General features: G+C 39.5%; 1 protein-coding gene across 1 annotated transcript in view; it reads left to right on the top strand.

Annotated features, from left to right (window-relative positions):
• atrn (attractin) overlaps positions 1-18,606 on the top strand; it is a 394,002-nt gene extending 375,396 nt beyond the window's left edge. The window contains exons 28-29 of the mRNA XM_072577202.1: positions 9,664-9,778; positions 11,237-18,606. Coding sequence (XP_072433303.1) covers positions 9,664-9,778; positions 11,237-11,361 — 240 coding nt within the window. The 3' untranslated portion in view covers positions 11,362-18,606. The remainder of the gene's footprint in view (positions 1-9,663; positions 9,779-11,236) is intronic.
• The last annotated feature ends 1,491 nt before the right edge of the window (positions 18,607-20,097 follow it).

The raw sequence follows: 20,097 nt of genomic DNA, 5'->3' as shown, positions 1-20,097 counted from the left end.
GGTTTCGTGCCCACTGTGGTTGAAGGTGCCCTCAACTGCATCCAACCTATCACGTGTGTTTTCCCCCCCTTGCCCTTTTCCATCACTCACAAACAGCAGGTCCCCTTTGTCCTCACTTTTTATCCCACCAGGCTGCATATTCATATTTCAGACAATCCCAGCATAAACTACTACTAAACACATCTTCCCCTCATTTCCCATTTGTATTTCGCAGGGATTGTTTCTTCGGAAGACCCCAGTCTTTTCTGGGACCATCAACATTACCTCTTGTAGCTCCCCCCCCCCCCACCCAATCACCCACCCCATCCCACAGCACCTTCTCATGTAACCACAGAAGATGCAATACCTGTCCATTCACCACCTCCCTGCTTAACATCCAAGGGCCGAAACAGTCTTTCCAGCATTTCATCTATTTCCAATCTGGTGTATTATGCTTGCTACAGCCAGTGTGGCTTACTGTTTTCTTTATTTCTCTTTTTGTTTGCTTATCATTTGGAAAGAACTCTGTTGCAGTGATGGTATCCATTGGCAGCAGCGAGTGGGTGCAGCAGTGCAGACTCAAGTAGGCCCAGCAGTGTAGACTCAAGTAGGCCCAGCAGTGTTGAGGCAGGGCAACAGCGTTAGAGGCATGTTTGGGTTCTTGGTGGCTGCTAATGAGGTAGTCCTAGCGCTAACTCATGACCCTTGCAGCAAAGGTGAGTTTGGGTTCCCAAGAGTGTCTGCGTCCAGTGCAGATACATGGAGGCAACGGTGGAGGAGAGTTTGGACCAAATACGAGACCCGGCAGCATCAGCAGTGGCTGCATTGGTGAACTCCATAAAGGACTCATAGTGACGAGGGCATCAGTGGAGGTGACTTTTGTTCCAGTGGCAGCTGTGCGACAAAGGGGACTTGTGCCTGGTCAGCAGGCCCATGACCCATGGCAGAGCACTTAATAAGGACTGTGAAGTTAAATATCTGTTCTTGATATCTTAATTTTTCTGCCCTTATATTCTAGTTTTTGACTTATTTGAAATGGCAGTGGAGAGTGGCGACACTACAGAATCCCTATGTGTGGATGCAGGCCATTCAGACCATCAAGTCCACAAAGACCCTCTGAAAAGCATCCCACCTAGACCTATTTCTCCCTTATTCCCAACCTTCATTTCCATAACTAATGCACTTCAACTACTCATCCGTGGGCACTGTAGGCAATTTAGCATGGCCTATTGACCTAACCTGCATATCTTTGGATGGTGGGGGGAAACCAAAGCATCCGGAGGAAACCTCCACAGTCAGAATCAGAGTCCTACAGCATGGAGACAGGCCCTTTGGCCCAAACAGGTCCATGCAACCAAAATGTCCATCCACACAAACCCCATTTCTCTGCACTTGGCCCATATCCTTCTAAACATTTCCTATCCATGTATTTATCCAAATGTCTTTTAAATGTTGTTAATGTACCTTCCTGAACCACTTCTGCTGGTAGCTCATTCCATATGCGTACCATCCTCTGTGTAAAGTAGTTGCCCCTGAGGTTCCCTTTTATTCTTTCCCTTCTAACCTTAAACTGATGCCTTCTTGTTCTCGATTCCCCAACCCTTGGAAAAAGAGAATGATTCACCTTATCCGTGCCTCTCATGATCTTAGACACTTTTATAAGATCCCCTTCAGTCTCCTACAATCTAAAGAAAAAAGTCTGAACTTGTCCAACCTCTCCCTAGAACTCAGGCCGTTGAGTCTTGACAACATCCTTGTAAATTTCTTCTGCACTCTTTCCAGTTAAGTAACATCCTTCCCATAGCAAGGTGACCAAAACTGAACAGAATATTCCCAAATTCAGCTTCACCAGCTTCCTGTACACTGCAACATAACTTCCCAACTTTTACACACAGTACTCTGACTGATGAAAAAGGCCAGTGTGCCAAAAGCCACCTTCATGCCCTGACTACCTGTGACTCCACTTTCAGAGAACCATGCACCTGAACTCCAAGGTCCTTCTGTTCCACTACACTCTTTAAGGTCCAACTGTCAATGGTCATGGAGAGGACATATAATCTCCACACAGTTACCTGAGGCTGAAATTCAACCCTGGGCTTTGGCACTGTGAGACAGCAGTGTTAACCGTTGAAGCTTTAACCGTATTTTGTAATAAAATGCCCGTGACAATTAATAAATGAAATTAAATATGATCTTATCCTATCTGTTAACCTTTTGTGTGGCACCTTATCAAATGCTTTCTGATGGCTAGATATACAACATCTACATCATCCACAATTGCTTTTTACATGTTCAAAGAACTCCAGCAACTCCTGATTTTCCCTTCATAAAACCATGCTGACTCTAATGACTGCATTTTGATGTTGCAAATGTCCTGATATTACTTTCTTAATAATGGGTTTTAATAATTCTCAATGATACATGTTAAACTAACTGATCTGTGGTTTCCTATTTTCTGTCTCCCTCACTTTTTAAATAGGGGCATTGTGTTAGCATTTTTCCAATCCACTGGAATCATTCCCTCATCCAGGATATTTTTGCAATATTATAACTAGTGGATCTACTTTTTCTGCTCCTACTTCCTTTAAAATCCTAGGATATACGCCGTCAGACCTTGGGGACTATTAATTGCCCATCTGTGTTGGAACCTCTGGGTGTCTATATATTTCTCTCACAAGGCTAAGGATTAACACAGACTAGTTCAGTTAATTGACCAGTTTCCCAGTTGTGACTTTGATGCATTTCCATCTAGTTCTCATCGCGTGAATGAGAGACTAATTATAAACCCAGTACAGGAATCTGCTTTGGCTTCATTTGTCTGAACGTTCAGCTGCCTCGCATTAGCACCTCAGCAATTTCTTCAAGGAACCTGCAATATAATCCCTGCACATGTGAAGAATTATATGCAGCTAAAAAGCCTCTGGGTCTTTTTCAAGTGAATAAAATTGTTGGAATGTTTACTAATTTACTCTGTAACACTAAGTTCAATTTAGCAGCAACTATACTCTGTTTTAATTTACAAAAAAAACAAAATCAATATGAGTAGGACGGATAGAATAGACAGGGTGAAACTGTTCACAGTCTCAAAAACAACAAGAGGCAACAGATTTAATGTGAAAGAAGCAAAGATGAATTAAGGAAATACAATTTCACTCTGAGTAGTTAAAATATTGAAGGCACTGCCCAGAAGTGTGGTGGAGGCAGGTTCAATTGAGGCATTCAAGAGGGTGTTTTTTTTTACAATTCATTTATGAGCTGAGGATGTCGCTAGCTGGGCCAGTATTTATTGCCCACTCCTAATTGTCCCAAGGGTAGTTGAGTCAATCACATTGTTGTGGTTCTGGAGTCACATGTAGCCAAACCAGGTAAGGATGGCAGTTTCCTTCCCTAAAGGACATTAGTGAGCCAGATGGGTTTTTCTGACAATTGACAACAAATTTATGGTCATCATTACACTCTTAATTCATGGTTTCTATTGAATTCAAATTCCACCCTGTGCCTTGGCAGGATTTGAACTTCCGTGCCCAGAACGTTATCTGGATCTCTGGATTCACAGTCCAGTAATAATACCACTAGGTCATTGCCTCCCCAGCCATGGAGTGAATGAGTATTTGGATTTTAAAAAGTGTAAAGATATGGGGGTAAAGCAAAAGCTTGGTGCTATGTCATGTTGCTGATTTAATAAACTGGAGCATTCACTATGAGTTGACTGGTGTTTTTGCGTGCCATACAAATTACTCTAATTCTGTGAGCTCGATATTCAGGCTTCCAAACTGTTTTATTTTGCTTTGGGAAATGGTGGTGTTAGTATTGTTTTGCCAAGTATATCTTTAGTAGTAGACTTAATTAATGCAATGTCAGGTTTTTGTTTCCAGCACACTTTGATTTCCTGCTCCAGTCTCCTCCTCTTGGTTATGTTACTTCAGGCAAAACAAGCATAATATTATTATTAGAGAGGGTATGTAAAATTGCTAGTGATACCAATAGTGATGTTAACGTGAACTATCTGCATTATTTAACAAACAGTAGCAAGTGCATTAACCCAGAAGGGTGATACCAAAGTTGTTTTGAAATTGTTCTTGTCTGAACGTAGTTCCTGAGTGTGTGGTGGAGGATGGTTTATTCAGGTTATTCAGAAGAAAATTAGCTGGATATCTCAAAAAGAAAACTCTGAAGGGTTACAGGTCGAAGATGGGAAATCTGTATTCACCAGGGACAAGGACGTGGATGATCATATGTTGATATTAAGGAGGAGGAGGTGTTTGGTGTCTTGGAAAATGTTATGGTAGCTAAGTCCCCATGGCCTAATGGGCTGTGCCAAGATTCAGAGGGTATTAAGAGAGGAGAATGCAGGAGCCTTGACTGAGATCTTTATATCCTCTATGCCACAGGTGAGGCCCCAGAAAATTGAGAATAGCCGATATCATTCCTTTTAAGAAATGCAACAGGAATAATCCAGGAAATTATAAGACATCAGTGATAGGGAAATTATTGGAGAAGATTCTTAGGGATAGAATTTACTCAAGTGGAAAATAATAAACTTAATAGAAATAGTCAACCTGGCTTTGTGAAGGAAAGGTTTCATCTCTCAAAGTTGATTGTCACTCATTAGAAACTCAAAGATGCTTGAAGGTAAGGCAATAGATGTTACCTGTCTGGACTTTAAGAAAGTGACAAGGTCCGTCATGGTAGGCTGGTTCAGAAGATTAAGTTACATGAGATCTACAGTGAGTTGGTACATTGGATACAAAATTGGCTTGGTCGTAGAGGAGATCTGCATGTTAGATTACCTGGTGGTACTAAACTTGAGTAAATGTCTAATCCAGTACCACAGATTGTGACTCGAGTCCTGAAGTTGACCTCTAGACTATTCAGCTGGGAGAGAATTTGGCTTCTGATCACAGTTAGCAACTTCCACTTGAGGGCAAAAACTGGCTTAGGTATAATGTTTTCTGCAGTTCAGATACCTTGCTGACAATCGTGATCAAATCACACAAGAGAAATGGTCACTTGGACAAGGTACTAGAGGATTACCAGTGCCTGTAAAATTGATAGGTTTTGTTTAAAAGAACAAAGACCATCTTGTATTTAGCAGAGCTGAATGATAGAACAGACTTAATGGGTTAAACAGCCAAATGCTTTGCAATTGTCCCAGCAATCAGCAAAGGGATATGGGCCAAATGCTGGCAAGTGGAACTGCATCAGTTTAGGATATCTGGTTGGTGTGGATAAGTTCAAACAAGGAGTCTGTTTCTGTGCTGTATAACTCTAAGACTCTATTGAGCCAGTAGAGATTTAATGGGTCTAGTGCTTACCATGTTTAACTTTTTGAGGTTCTAACTTGTCATCAATGAGGCAGAAAACTGGGAAAGGGATCAAGCTGTAAGGTTGAGTGAAATAGAGGTTGATGGGAAGGGTGAGAGCAGTAACAAATTAAAAATACTATACATGAATGCACGAAGCATTAGACACAAGGTGGATGAGCTTGAGGCTCTTTTGGAAATTGGCAGATACGATATTGTGGGGATAACTGAGACGTGGCTTCAAGTGGACAGGGCCTGGGGAATGAATGTTCAAGGCTACACGTGCTATCGTAAGGACAGACTGACTGGCAGAGGGGGTGGGGTGGCCTTGTTGGTAAGGGAGGATATTCAGTCCCTTGCGCGGGGGGACCTAGAGTCAGGGGATGTAGAGTCAGTGTGGATAGAGCTGCGAAATACTAAGGGTAAAAAGACCCTCTTGGGAGTCATCTACAGGCCTCCAAACAGTAGTCTGGATGTCGGATGTAAGTTGAATCAGGAGCTGAAATTGGCCTGTCGCAAAGATGTTACTACAGTTGTTATGGGGGATTTTAACATGCAGGTAGACTGGGAGAATCAGGATGGTATTGGACCTCAAGAAAGAGACTTTGTGGAGTGCCTCAGAGATGGATTCTTAGAGCAGCTGGTGCTGGAGCCAACCAGGGAGAAGGCAATTCTGGATCTGGTATTGTGTAACGAACCAGAATTGGTCAGAGACCTCGAAATGAAGGAGCCATTGGGAAGTAGTGACCATAATACAATAAGCTTCAATCTGCAATTTGAGAGGGAGAGGGTACAGTCGGAAGTGACAGTACTTCTGTTGAATACAGGGAACTGTGGAGCTATGAGGGAGGATCTGGCCAAAGTTCAATGGTGCAATACCTTAGCAGGGATGACCGTGAAGGAACAATGGCGGATTTTCTGTGTATAATGCAGAAGTTGCAGGATCCGTTCATTCCTCAAAGGAAGAAAGATACCAGGAGGAGGCAGGGGTGGCCATGGCCAACGAGAGAAGTTAAGAAACATATAAAGTTAAAAGAGAAAAAGTATTACATAGCAAAGATAAGTGGGAAAACTGAGGGCTGGGAAGCTTTAAGAGCAACAGAGGATTACTAAGAAGGAAATACTCAGAGAAAAAATGAGGTACGAAGGTAAACTGGCCAAGAATATAAAGGAGGATAGTAAAAGCTTTTTTAGGTATGTGCAAGGCAAAAAAATGGTTAGGACTCAAATTGGGCCCTTGAAGACAGAAACAGGGGAATATATTACGGGGAACAAAGAAATGGCAGAAGAATTAAATGGGTACTTCAGATCTGTGTTCACTGGGGAAGACACAAGCAATCTCCCTGAGGTAACAGTGGCTGAAGGACCTGAACTGAAGGGAATTTATATTTGCCAGGATTTGGTGTTGGAGAGACTGTTAGATCTGAAGGTTGATAAGTCTCCGGGGCCTGATGGTCTACATCCCAGGATACTGAAGGAGGTGGCTCGGGAAATCGTGGATGCGTTGGTGATTATCTTCCAGAGTTCGATAGATTCGGGGTCGGTTCCTGAGGATTGGAGGGTGGCACAAATGTTACACCACTTTTTAAGAAAGGTGGGAGAGAGAAAGCAGGAATTTATAGACCAGTTAGTCTGACCTCAGTGGTGGGAAAGATGCTGGAGTCTATTATAAAGGATGAAATTACAGCACATATGGATAGTAGTAACAGGAAAGGACAGAGCCAGCATGGATTTATGAAGGGAAAATCATGCTTGACTCATCTTCTTGAATTTTTTGAGGATGTAACTCTGAAGATGGATGAGGGAGATACAGTAGATGTAGTGTACCTGGACTTTCAGAAAGTCTCACACAGGAGGTTAGTGAGTAAAATTAGGGCGCATGGTATTGGGGGCAAAGTACTAGATTGGATTGAAAATTGGTTGGCTGATAGGAAACAAAGGGTAGTGATAAACGGCTCCATTTCGGAATGGCAGGCAGTGACCAGTGGGGTACCGCAGGGATCCGTGCTGGGACAGCAGCTTTTTACAATATATGTTAATGATATAGAAGATGGTATCAGCAATAACATTAGCAAATTTGCTGATGATACAAAGCTGGGTGGCAGGGTGAAATGTGATGAGGATGTTAGGAGATTACAGGGTGACCTGGACAAGTTAGGTGAGTGGGCAGATGCATGGCAGATGCAATTTAATGTGGATGAATGTATGGTTATCCACTTTGGTGCAAGAACAGGAAGGCAGATTACTACCTCAATGGAATCAGTTTAGGTGAAGGGGCAGTACAGAGAGATCTGGGTGTTCTTGTACACCAGTCAATGAAGGCAAGCATGCAGGTACAGCAGGTAGTGAAGAAGGCTAATAGCATGCTGGCCTTCATAACAAGAGGAATTGAGTATAGAAACAAAGACGTGCTTCTGCAGCTGTACAGGGCCCTGGTGAGACCACACCTGGAGTACTGTGTGCAGTTCTGGTCTCCAAATTTGAGGAAAGACATTCTGGCTATTGAGGGAGTGCAGCGTAGGTTCACGAGGTCAATTCCTGGAATGGCGGGATTACCTTACACTGAAAGACTGAAGCGACTGGGCTTGTATACCCTTGAGTTTAGAATACTGAGAGGGGATCTGATTGAGACATATAAGATTATGAAAGGATAGGACATTCTGGCAGCAGGAAACATGTTTCCGCTGATGGGTGAGTGCCGAACCAGAAGACATAGCTTAAAAATATAGGGTAGACCATTTAGGACAGAGATGTGGAATGCTCTGCCCCAGAGGGCAGTGGAGGTCCAGTCTCTGGATTCATTTAAGAAAGAGTTGGATAGAGCTCTCAAAGATAGTGGAATCAACGGTTATGGAGATAAGGCAGGAAGAGGATACTGATTAGGAATGATCAGCCATGATCATATTGAATGGCGGTGCAGGCTCGAAGGGTAGAATGGCCTACTCCTGCACCTATTGTCTATTGATGTTTTTACATGGGATTTGATTTAAATGTACACACAGCTTCTGATATTATTTGCAAAATTTAAAATGTACAGAAAGGATATTTTTAATTAAAAGCAGGTTTGCATTTGAAAGCAAAGAGTAGGTGAGTATTAAACATCAGAAAGCTCTCAGAATGGTGGGGTGGATCTGGATGGGGTGCTGTTTCGAGAATTGATGTGGACTTGATACGGTGTAAGAATTCTATGTTTCTCAACATTCGATCCCATCGACCCATCTGTGCAAACCAAGTTACTGACCCAAATTTACACCAGTGGGCCTCAGTTGTGCAGAGAGAAGATGGTTTATTAGGTAACTTGACATGATTTGACCACAAATATTGCTTTTCAAGCTTTGTTTGTACATTTACTTAGCGGTAAGATCCTGGGGGATGTTGTTGAAAAAGCCACCTTGGAGTGCAGGTTCAAGGTTCATTGAAAGTGAAGTCCCACATAGACAAGATAGTGAAGAAGGCATTTTGTATGCTTTCCTTTATTGGCCAGTGCATTGAGTATAGGAGTTGGGAGGTCGTGTTGTGGCTGTACAAGATATTGGTTAGGCCACTATTGGAATACTGAATTCATTTCTAGTTTCCCTGCTATAGGAAGGATATTGTGAAACTTTAAAGGGTTCATAAAAGATTTACAAGGATATTGCCAGGGTTGGAGGTTTTGAGCAATATGGAACTATATAGGTGGGTTATTTTTCCAGGACCTTTGGAGGCTAAGAGGTGACCTTATAGAAGTTGATAAAATCATGAGGGGCAGCCAAGGTCTTTTTTCCAGGGTAGGGTAGTCCAAAACTAGAGGGCATAGGTTTAAGGTGAGCCGGGAAAGAATGAAAAGGGACCTGAGGTGCAACTTTTTCACACAGAGGCTGGTGCGCGTATGGAACGAGCTGCCAGAGGAAATGATGGAGGCTGGTTAAATTACAGCATTTAAAAGGCTTCTGGATGGGTATATGAATAGGAAGGGTTCAGAGGGATATGGACCAAATGCTGGCAAATGGAACGAGATTAATTTAGGATATCTGGTCAGCATGGACGAGTTGGATCAAAGGGTCTGTTTCTGTGCTGTACAGCTCAATGACTCTTTTTATATGTGTGCAGTATGTTTCAGTATTATTCATTGGACGGCTGTCTTCTCCTCAATGAAAGGAGCTAGTGTTCAAGAAGAAGCTAATGATTAATGGTGTTGAATGTAACTTTATATTTTAAGAACTTTATGCAGTCCCAAAAAACTATAATTTAAAAAAAAGTTTTAGACTTTAATCCGGATATGTCAGTCACGTAAAGATCAATAGTTTTCAATCCAATTTATATCTGCTGTCATAACCTCCAATACCAGTCTTAACTTGGTCCTTTATGAAATTAGTAAATATTAATTTTTCTTTTCTTGCAGACTATCCCTAAACCCATTGCGTTAGAGCCGTGCTTTGGTAATAAAGCAGCTATTCTCTCGATATTTGTACGATTACCAAGAGGAGTGGGAGGAATACCGCCACCAGGGCAGTCAGGTCAGTGACAATCCTTTGTTTATCTTAACTAGACAAAACCTGAAAGAACGACTGATGCTGGAAATCAGAAACAAAACTAGAAATTGCTGGAAAATCTCAGCATGTCCTTTGCCTCAATTTTTCTTCCCAAATTAAGTCTCAACTGAAATGCAGATTGTTTCACACAAAAAGATCAACTATTTACTATAGCTGAATATTTCTAATGAAGGACTTACGGCCAGAACATCTCCTGCTCCTTGGATGCTGCCTGACCTGCTGTACCTTTCCAGTGCCACACCTTTTGACATATGCCAGAAAGAGTCTATCAAGAACAGATTATAATCCAGCAAAAAATGTTTTAAGAATTAAAGCACCAGTTACTTTTACAAATAATTATTTTAGGCATTTTAAAATGTAAATCCTATTTTACATTTTTGAAGCATAGAATGTGAGTACAAAAATCTAGGATGGTGTGGTGGCTCACTGGTTAGCACTGCTGCCTCACAGCACCTAAAGTCGATTTTAACCTCAGGCAACATCTAAATAGATTTTGCACATTCTCTCTGTGTCGGTGTGGGTTCCTGCTAGGTGCTCAGTTTCACAACCCAAAGATGTGCAGGCTAGCTGGATTAACCATGTTAAATGTGGGGGTTACGGGGACAGGATGGAGGTCCGTGTGGACTCCACTGGCCCTATTTATATATACTATCATGTGATTCTATGAAATAAGCCACTGTGCCAATGTCTTTATCTCTCATTGGAATTTTAAATACATATGCCATCCTTTCCTCATTTATTAAAATTTAATGTAAAAAGATGGTTCTGAAGTTCTGGATGTAAGTTGCTTGCTGAGCTGGAAGGTTCGTTTTCAGATGTTTCATCACCATACTAGATAACATCATCAGTGAGCCTCCAGTGAAGCGCTGGTGTTATGTCCCACTTTCTATTTGTTTAGATTTCCTTGGGTTGTTGATGTCATTTCCAGTGTTGGTGAAGTCCTTTCCAACAACGGAAATGACATCACCAACCCAAGGAAACCTAAATCCATAAACAGAAAGTGGGACATAGCTACCAGTGAAACACTGGTGTTGACTGATGATGTTACCTAATATGGTGACAAAATGTCTGAAAACGAACCTCAGCGAACAAACCTACATCCAGAACCTCAACCTGAATTACAAATCTTCTCAAACGCGCTAAGGTGCTGAAGTGTTGATTGACAGAAGAAAAACGTTTTCTGCATTCTGCCCCCATTAACTCTTTGTTTGAAGGAAATCTTCCTCCTGGGTTTTAGGGCAGTAAGTCTGCCAGAAGGTATTGAGGGTAGGCTCCTGATGCCACATTTTGTGTGTGGGAAATCATGCATGCCTGCATCTTGGGTGACTTTCGACCATTCTCATCATATGTGTTTCTCACCAACGATGTTGTAGCTTTTGAGGCACTAAGTTTGTTTTGTTTTGTTGTGTCCTTTTCCCTTAGGTCTTGCTGTAGCCAGTGCGTTAGTTGACATTTCCCAGCAAAAATCAATGGATCACAAAGAGAAGTCTGGAGCTGTGAGGAATAGGAAACATCTTCCCCCTGCACAACCGGGCACCTGCATTTGACACTTCAAAGCCTCATTTTGTCAATCTCTGAAGGATTTTTTTAAGAAAACTTGGCTTGAGGTGCCGGTCAACTTCCATTGAGATTGTGGCCGAAAGAGACAAAAATCATTTTAAGAAATCCATATCTCTCCATCTTGTCCCTCTGCATGTGTGAGATTTGCTCGCTGAAGATTATGTACTAGTGTCTGTATTTCCAAGACGGAGATTTTCATCATGTAATGCCCTTTTGTTTTGCATTCACTTAGTGAAATCCCGTTGAGGTCACATTGTCCAGAGAAAGAGGAAGCGATAATCAAAAGCAATATCTGTTTTTTTAAACCTTTTTATTCATCCCTAGGAACTTCAGGTGATAGAGGGCCAGAGAGAACTTTATAAAGTTGATGATATATGTTAAAAAGAAGTGCTAAAATGAAAAGAATGTGATATTACATGCTTTTGGCCATTGTAACAGATTATAGCTCTATTGTTAGAACCCAGATACAAGTACGGTCTGTCTCAAGTTGCCACGGATGCCAGTTCTGTTGGCTTGTTTCAGAATGACTGCAGATCATATTTATACAGGGACACTTATAACATACCTCAGCTTGTATATAAAGAAATAGTCATTCAGAATTGCTACATCTCAATTTTAATAACATTCAGGAACGTTCCAAGAAAGCTAGAGAACAGAATTATTCTTGAGTAACACTATTTGCTGACATTTTTTTTCTTTTGTCTGTCCAGGTTAACAATTACCCATATGCTTTCTCATTTTATGGAAAATTTGGTAGGAAACACTAAATTGGAAGCAAGGTGATCTGCATTGTTTTGATAAAGGGAACCTTGGCAGTGAATTTTGTAATTTTACCCTGAAATATGAAAGTTAGTAAGAACCTGGGAGCAATAGAAATGGTCTGTTTAGATTTGACGTTTGATCTTTGTGAAGTTGTCTCGCTTTGACATGAAGAAACAGTTCACCTATGACATGGTTAGCGTGTCTAGCGAAACTTGATCAAAAATAATTCAGTCAAATTTGCACATAAGCTTTTATAAGAACAGAACTAAGTGACTATGGTTAGCAGTAAATATCAACTTATCACAATAATTTGATGGACTGTTCGCTGTGTGATTTATATGCTCTGTACTATATATCATGTCTTTAATGCTCCCTATCAGCCACTTGGAACCAAATAGAATAAAACAAAGAACTGTAGATGCTGGAGGTCTGAAACAACAAATAGCAGAAATTGATGGAGAAAGTCAGCCGGTCTGGCAGCATTAGTGGATAGAAAATAGTTAATGTTTCGCGTCTGAAGGGTTGCTGGTCTCAAAATGTTAACTTTTCTCTCCACAAATGCTGCCAGACCTACTGAGTTTCTCCAGCAATTTCTAACTGAACAGAATATTGATCTCTGCTGTTCTCTTGTGAAAACTGCTCCTTTTTATGCATGTTAAAAAGTACTTTCACACTGGCTGTTTTACAAGAAACTTTGATATATACACTGGAGTGGTCTTGTGCTAGTCAAGCATGAGATCTGAAAGCTTGCTTAGTCATTGATATTGAAAGTTGTTGCTTGCAACAGAACCACTTGGTCCATTTTGCTGAGCCAGAAATGTCATTACAGATTTAAAAAGTGAAAATGATGGACATTTGGATTAAAAATTGAGAATGCTGTGAACATAAAAATTAATTCAGCACCTGTTCTGCACAGAGGTCAGTATTTCAAGCATGGTTCTTCTGCAAAACTGAGCATTACTTAAGCTTAACAATATCTTCAAAACAATGATTAAAAATTAATATCATCAGTATAACCTTTCAACAGAAATAGTTATGACATTGACTTATGCCCAAGGTGGTAAAGTTTCATTTCACCTTCAAATGTTGAAATGCCTGCAATGAGCTCCAATAATTTTAGATATTGTAAAAGAAAAATAATTTCAGAATTTACAGCATTCACAACTATCTCGGAATTTTTTGGTTTTACCTGCTGAACACTATTGCAATTGGCTAATCTAAAAACCAACATTACTGCATGTTAATAGCGATTCCAAATCTCAGATTTAGCAGAAATTTCAACTGGTGCTGATTTAATTCATGGGATTCTAGCGACCCAGAAATATGATTATTATTGCTACTAATCACTAACTAATGGAGTGATACAAAGAGGCATTTAAATTTTAAAAATAAGGACCTTAATAATAAATGCAAAAAATCTGACCAGTTGTAAAATGCTTATGTAAAGAAATCTGAGTTTTTTCAGCAGGTGTGAACAGCACATTGTGTACTCGTTCCATTTAATTCAGGGCATACACCAAAGTCTGTGCCCAGATCTCTCACTCCAGAAATTAATGGACATTGTAGAAACTTGAATGTTTGGCATTGGGAAATCCAATTTGTCATATGATGTTTGCACCTCTTTATTCTCACCAAGTGAGGACAAGACATTCTGAGGTACTACATAATTCAACTGACCATGTCAAATTTGAGTTATTGCTAAAGTTTGTAATAATTTACTTGAATTTAGAGTAACTTTTTTTTGAATTTAAAAAGCCACAATGCATTAATAATGATTACTGAAATTAGTAGTTTCAAAGTACAATGACTATAAATATAATTTGGAATCTAAATGCTTCCCAAAATGTTAATTTAATAAAGTGAGAAAACAGATGCTGCCAGGTCTTGAGCTCTTGGTCTGTTTGTCAAAAGGAAATTTTTTTTCAGTGACTAGATTTAACTGGTCAGGTGATATACCCCTGTTTTGGTTTTAATGTGGAATTGCTATTACTTTTACATTCATTAGATTCTAAAATTGTGGGACTTTTTATATTATCTGTGAAAGGTAATAAACCATGATTATTATCATTCATAGATAGCAAGCTTAGGGCTGGAAGAAAGGTAGTCAAGGATACTTCTAAACCAGAACACACTGAACAATTATTCTTTAATAAAAATTTCTTAATTAGGGAATCAAAGCTAGTTCAATTTATTTTGTACCAAGATGCAGAAACAATTGACCTATTTTTCTTTCCTCTTCATAAGACTGTAAATTACTTCTTAAACTACAGTCTTTTGCTTTTCACCTTTAAATATGCCCCCTAAAAGGAGCAGGAATTTGTATTTTCTTGCCATCAGTGAAGAGAGGAGCAAGTAACTACTGGCTGACTGAGCTAGTTGACAAGCTCATTTGTTTTAGTCTTAAGCGCAGTAGGATCTCTAGCAATTCCCCTCTTATCAACTTCCCAACGTACAGTTCTACTCTATACTAATACATTGATGGGACCAGGAACCACATCTGGCCACTTAGCTCATGGGTCAAAAACTGAGACAAATGTTTTTTTTTTATTAGTAGTTCATGGGTTATTTCCATCACTAGCATTTCATCCTAAAATGCCCTACAGATTCAGCATTTTTTTGTACGGACAATGAAGGTGATTTATTTTCTCAATTGTGCAGTCTTTGAATTATGTAGAACTGGCAAATGCTGACAGATGGAAGAAGGGCCAAAAATCTGATTTTATCTTAGCAATTCCTGTCTGTGGGGAAACTAATCCGCTTTCCTTAATGCTCTGCCTAGTCTAAATCCAACATTAATACTTTAATTTCTTCATTCAGACTTTACTGCAATAATGTCAATTATTTTGTTTCTGTAATGTGACTCTGCAGAACACTTGGTTCAGCTGGTTATTGTTAACTTCTAGCTTTGACACTAAGTCTAACCCAAGTAATAGTTTATATATGAGGAAACAACACTTTTCAGCTCAGATTTGAAATCTTTATGCTTTTGCAGTTTCCAAATCAAATGAATGAAGGCTTTTCTCAGTATTCCCACTTACTTAGATGCTACAGATCCATTGCCTGAATGTTAAAACAATATTTATTTAACATCCAAATATTTAGAAGCAACAATTCAGAAAGGTGAGCAGCTATGAAGGAGGGAGAAAAGTATTAGGTAGGCTCCTAACTGCTTGCTTAGCAGACACCTACTGCCTATCATCTTAGAGTCCCCACCAACTGCACCAGAATAGATTAATGTCTTTGTCATGTGTCATTTATGGAATCTTGATATGTGCAAACTGACTACTGTACATCCCAATGTTAACTACACTTGAACAGTATACTGTTGATTGTAAGCATTTTGGAATGTCTTCAGGCTAGGATTAGGTGCTGTACAAATGCAATTTATTTTACAATGCTCATTTTTCAACAAATGAGCACCCTGCCATCAAGGCGTACAGCTAGACAAGGGTTGATGGAGATTTTGATTTATTGCTGTTGGCCAATTCTCAGATAGCCTTTACCCATCCACTGCAAATAGTTGTTTCTTGTTTTTCTGTCAACAGTTAACTTGCAACACCATCAGTGAAACCCATTCCTAAACTAAAGATTGTTCTTTGTCTGTGCTGACATTTTATTTCTTCTGATTCATTTCTTAAAATAATCAAACTTTAAAATAATTGTTCCATTAATCATAAGATTGCTTTGCCAGTATTGGTGGGCTTTCGTTTTGGGTAGCAGAGTCAATGTATAATCAAACTGGCTGTGAAAGAAGTTGAAATTGGTCACAATGGAAGTTCCTTTGACAAACAGGGTAACTTAATTTCTTTTGCTTCATAGCTGTGTTAGAAAACACTTTCATGGGCACCTTGGCTATTGATGTTTTTCTTCCCTTTTTCTCCTATCTCCATATTATACAACTAATGAGACAAATTTTCATTTGACATCCAGACTATTGACTAATTGGCACATATTATCTTTTTTACCCTTGGCATATTTTGCTTGATCTCAGCCTTTTGAGTTTTACATTCTGTATAGGCCAATAAAAAGGGCATGTTATCTTGAGCTAGCTAGTACCAGTGGGTAACCCAGATTTTGAGTTTTCTATAAATAATCACACTGTTCAACTTTTTCACACCACTTGTTCAGTCAAATGTAAAATAAGCAAGGGTTAGGACATGATCTATCTTCAGTAGAACTGTATGTGAAGAATGTACTGTACAACATGTTAATCTTTAGGACAATTCTACCCCCTTCAGTTCACCACATCTGCTTACTGTTCCAGTTCTAGGAGAGAGGGTTCTATCTTGCTGCACTCCTTTATAAGTAAAACCCACAGGTCACCTTCAGATTAATAGTTTAACATTGCAATTGGAGTGGCTATTGCACTGTTGAGCAGGGAGTTTATATTTTTTTGGAATGCATTACAGAGAGTAATGATCAAAATTGAAAATGTAAATACTTCAATCTACTTGGAAGGGGAGTGCAGAGTCTGGTCTTTGCTAACAAGTTAAAAACATTCTAATTAGCTGTTGCAATCAAGTAAAATTAGGTAAGTTTTTTTTAATGACTAATTTGTATCAAACCTTGAAATCAGAGCATTAAACAGTGACAGATACAGAGTTGGAAACTTTCCCAACCTGCATAGAAGAATGCACAGCCTGTTGTGGATTGTGAAGTTTTAAACAAGTGATTGATGTGAAACATTGCTGTGTTGCAAGGTGCATTGTTTGGTATGATATGTGGAAGCAGTGATTTCGCTAACATGTTTTTCAGTGAGGTGAGATACAAAGTCTTATACAGATTAAAGATCCTTTACAGAAAATGACATTGGTGGTTGCACTGTTGAGAAATAACTTTGGACTTTAGTAACTGTGCATCGCCCTACTGCGACACATTACAAATATCCAGCAAGTCCATCAACATGTGAGTAGAAAAAAGATAAATTAAGTAATTGGGGGTTCTGAAAAATTCATAACCTTCCTTCTTTGCTTCCAGATGCCAATGGATTTGCTAAAAAAAAGTCATAATCTTCCTTATTTGCTTCCACATACGAATGGACTTGCTGAGTTTCCCATTATCTTTTGTTGTTCATTCCAGGATTTGATCATCTGCTGTATTGAGTGCTTCCTCTGAAAAATCATCCTCACCTCACTGTTGAGAGAATAGCCTCTTCAATACTCACTTGAAAACAAGCTTAAATTATAGTGAAATGGAGTGAAAGGAAAATCTCAAGATGTGGTTAAATTCTAGTGACACCACTGCAAAAAGGCTAAAAGATAATGCTCTATGAACAGCATGTTGATTGAAGTGGCCACAGACCGCCATTTTATGTGCACAACTGAAAAAAGTGCATGCATTGTCTTTTAGAAGATAGCTATCTTATATAATCGCTGAATTTAGTCAAATGGCTGTCTGTTGGGGGAGAAAAACACAACTGGAACAACATTCTGGAGCCACCTGGACTTGTGCTTTTACTTAATCTGGTCTTTCTTGACACAAATCAAATCTAATGTTTCAGAAAGGTACATCAAAAATGGCTATTTATGGTTCTTCTTTCACTATAAAATCATTTTTAAAAAATGATCAATCAGTACAAATATTGGACCTGTCCTTGGAACTAATATCTTAAAAATCCAGAAAGAGGATAATTGAGTAATTTAAATAGACACCTTTTTTTTTGGAAAAGGAATTTTGATATTTTGGAATTATTGGCATAACTTGCCAACTGTTTCTAACACTGCATCACAAAAATAAAATCACTGACATCCCAAGAATCAAGCATTACGACAACTTAAAGTGTTCAGAATCCCAAAATGGAATTGGATTTACAATTAGTTTGGGAATTGCATTCCACAGTTCTTCCATGTTTTAGTGTAAGGCAGAAATCTTATTTATGGAGGACTTGCTATTCCAGTGATAATAGCAAAGATGGTAAACCCTTCACAATTACTGTTTGCCAGAAGAGTCCCTCACTCCCACACTTTTCCCTCCCAATTCTGTAAATATGCCCTAACTTTACAGATACATACAGTAGAACATTTGTACTTGGGACCAAGTGCTTAATAGTCTTTTCCTGATGTATCATTTGCCTGATCACTTGAACCATGAGCTGTGAAAACGCACAAGGCATCATATAAACCAATTGCTGATTTTTCTGTAAAGTCTTCACATATTGCTTCCAGAATGTTCTTCCTGTCCTCTTACTTCCATGTGCATAAAATTAGTAGTTTGTTAATATGTATAATTTAGCATCGATTGCACTGGTATGTAAATATTGAGTAAGTATTGTAAACTGTTTTACTGCGAGGGGGATTGTTGAGAGAGTAACATTTAGGATTGCACTTTTTCGTATAATTTTTTGTATTGTAAAATAACAGCTAATTTAATGGTTGAAATTTGAATTGAATTAGAAATAATAATGAACTACAAAGTGGGGAAATGACTGTAATACACATGTAAATAAAGGATGAAATTTCACTGAAATCAAACTAGTTTCAGTTGTGATACTCTGAATTATGAAAGTGCTTTCCTATTTTACAGTAATTTTGCAGTTCTTTGGGTCATCCTGAGATTGTGAAAAGTTCAGTGTTAATGCAAATTCTTTGTCTGCTGTGCATTGTCACAAACGACTACTATTTTAAATTGTAAAGAAGTGAATTCAGTTCAGCTTTAGTTTTATATTTTTGTCACATCGAAAAGACGTTGCTTCAGGGAGGTCAGTATCATGCTTCTGTCAAATTTAATTCTACTGAAGGCTTGTAGCACTGATTAGAAGAAAACCAAAAAAAAATTCTTTGTCTTAACCCTTTTAACTATCTGGAAACAAGATTCAGCAGATAGGTCAGAGCTAATGATCTCTGCTGTGCTTTCTTAGAATTACAGATCACATCACATGACTCAATATGCTGATTAGACCAGCATAGAGTCAAAGATGAACAGCACAGAAACAGATCCTTTGGTCCCACTTGCCCATGCTGACCAGAAATCCTCACCTAATCTAGTCCAACCTGCCAGCACCTAGCCCATATCACTCCAACCCCTTCCTGTTCATATACCCATCCAGGTGTCTTTTAAATGTTGCAACTGTCTCCACCATTTCCTGTGGCAGCTCATTCCATACATGTACCACCCTCTACGTGAAAAAAGTTGCTCTTTGGTCTCTTATATCTTTTCCTCCCTCACCCTGAACCTCTGCCGTCTAGCTCTGGAGCTCCCCACCCCACAGAAAAGATTTTGTCTATTTATCCTATCCATGCCCCTCATTATTTTGGTCACCCCTCAGTCTCCAACACTCCCGCCTATTCAACCTCTCCCTATAGCTCAAATCCTCCAACCCTGCCAACATCCTTGTAAATCCATTCTGAACCCTTTCAAGTTGCACAACATCTTTCCGCTAGGAAGGAGACCAGAACTGCACGCAATATTCCAACAGTGGTCTAACCAATGACCTGTACAGCTACAACAGTACTCAATATTCTGACCAATAAAGGAAAGTATACCAAACACCGCCTTCATTATTCTATCAACAGCGACTCTACTTTCAAGGAGCTATGAACCCTCACTACAAGGTCTCATTGTTCAGCAACACTCCCTAGGACCTTACCATTAAGTGTATAGGTTCTGCTAAGACTTGCTTTCCCAAAATGCAGCACCTTGCACTTATCTAAATTAAATTCCATCTGCCACTCCTCTGCCCAAGGAGAAAGTGAGGACTGCAGATGCTGGGGATCAGAGCTTAAAAATGTGTTGCTGGAAAAGTGCAGCAGGTCAGGCAGCATCACAGGAAAAGGAGAATCGATCGGGCTTATGCCCGAAACATCGATTCTCCTTCTCCTTTGATGCTGCCTGACCTGCTGTACTCCTCTGCCCAAGCATGGTCAGCCTGGAGGAAGATATGGCCACTCTAACCATGATGGTAACCAATTTTTCTAATACTTTCCTTACACCTGAAACCTGAAATAAATGTAAAGATGAAAATC

The sequence above is a fragment of the Chiloscyllium punctatum genome, chromosome 1 (assembly GCF_047496795.1).
Source record: "Chiloscyllium punctatum isolate Juve2018m chromosome 1, sChiPun1.3, whole genome shotgun sequence".
Classification (NCBI taxonomy): domain Eukaryota; kingdom Metazoa; phylum Chordata; class Chondrichthyes; order Orectolobiformes; family Hemiscylliidae; genus Chiloscyllium; species Chiloscyllium punctatum.
This window is presented reverse-complemented; position numbering and strand designations above follow the sequence as displayed.